This window comes from Rhagoletis zephyria, unplaced genomic scaffold (assembly GCF_001687245.7).
Source record: "Rhagoletis zephyria isolate East Lansing unplaced genomic scaffold, Rhagoletis_zephyria_1.1 Rzeph_scaffold_76669, whole genome shotgun sequence".
Lineage (NCBI taxonomy): Eukaryota > Metazoa > Arthropoda > Insecta > Diptera > Tephritidae > Rhagoletis > Rhagoletis zephyria.
Window position 1 is genome coordinate 1 of NW_016233718.1, and position 1,181 is coordinate 1,181.

At 35.5% G+C, this 1,181-nt stretch overlaps 1 protein-coding gene across 1 annotated transcript; it reads right to left on the reverse strand.

Moving 5' to 3' along the window:
- Positions 1-6: 6 nt before the first annotated feature.
- On the reverse strand, positions 7-638 carry LOC108357407 (serine protease inhibitor A3M-like; the record flags this gene model as incomplete). Its single annotated transcript, XM_017608488.1, has 2 exons — positions 374-638; positions 7-297 (listed from the first exon to the last, which is right to left on the reverse strand). Coding segments are annotated over exons 1-2 (307 nt in total), but the record flags the coding sequence as incomplete, so codon positions are not given.
- Positions 639-1,181: the final 543 nt, after the last annotated feature.

Sequence of the window (1,181 nt, forward strand, 5' to 3'; positions counted from 1 at the left end):
AAGTATTTTGGAAGGCGCTAAAACGACGTACCACATCATCAGAATTAGCCGAACCGAGGCGAATGCCTGCCTGAATTTCTGTCGCAGTGCGGCCTTTGGCACCGTAGAAAGCCAAGGCCATAGCGGTTTGTATGGCTGCAGGTGAGATAACGACATTTTCAGCCAAATGATCCAGCGCGACGGCTTGATAGATATCGGATGCGAAGAGATTGCGTTCAGTTGCATCACCTTGGCTACTTACAGTGGCGGCATAAGTATAGGGGAGGTTAGCACCCAGCGTGGCCAGTAAGGCAAATACTATAAAGATGTTTTGTGGTAAAGTTTTGGCTTTGATTTGTAGATTTGAAAACGGGCGATTTTTTTTTTTACTTACATAATAGCGGTTTCATGCTGTGCGTGTTCGAATTGAAGATTCGCTTAGGCTCTGAACTGTTGATACGCTAAGTTACGACTAAATGCTTAGCACACAATTTTTCCTTGCTCTACTGACGCATATTTTTAATTCGCCAAAGAATTAGACCGCCGACGATCGCCTTCCAGCTTGAGAAATTGAAATTGTACACTGAGGGAAATATTGCACAGATTGGAACTAAATGGGGAAAAGCTGCAAACTAGTACGGAATATGAACATATAAGTATATAAATACTTACTTAGAAAAAAATAAAATTTCATAAATATATTCAAATTAAATATTCATAATGTTTTTGAGTTAAATATTTTCGTTATTTTTCTATAAGAATATTATCCAAGCTTTATCTTATAAATTTAAAATTTTAAGACAATTTAACAAATATTTTTATCAAAACTTCTAAATCTCAATCTTTAGAACATTTTTGGGTACGCAGTTTTTAGCCAATACAATTTTAGTGTAAACAAGTGCGAGTTTCAAACGGCTTAAAAATCCCGTTGATATTTGAGATTTTTTTTTAATGACGGATTATTGCACTTTTTTCCATATAAACATGAATTTCTTGCGAGAAACAATGGGGGAGAAAAAATCAACGCCAGTTTTTGTAAATTGCACTTGCTATATAAAAAAAAAAACGCCAAGGCGGCCTCCAAAAAATTCTCAACGCGATTTTTTAGTCGGTTGAAACTTGCACTTGATTAGACTTAAATGGTTTGGCTATAAAACTGCATACCCAAAAATGTTCTAAATATTCGGATTAAAAAAAAAAAA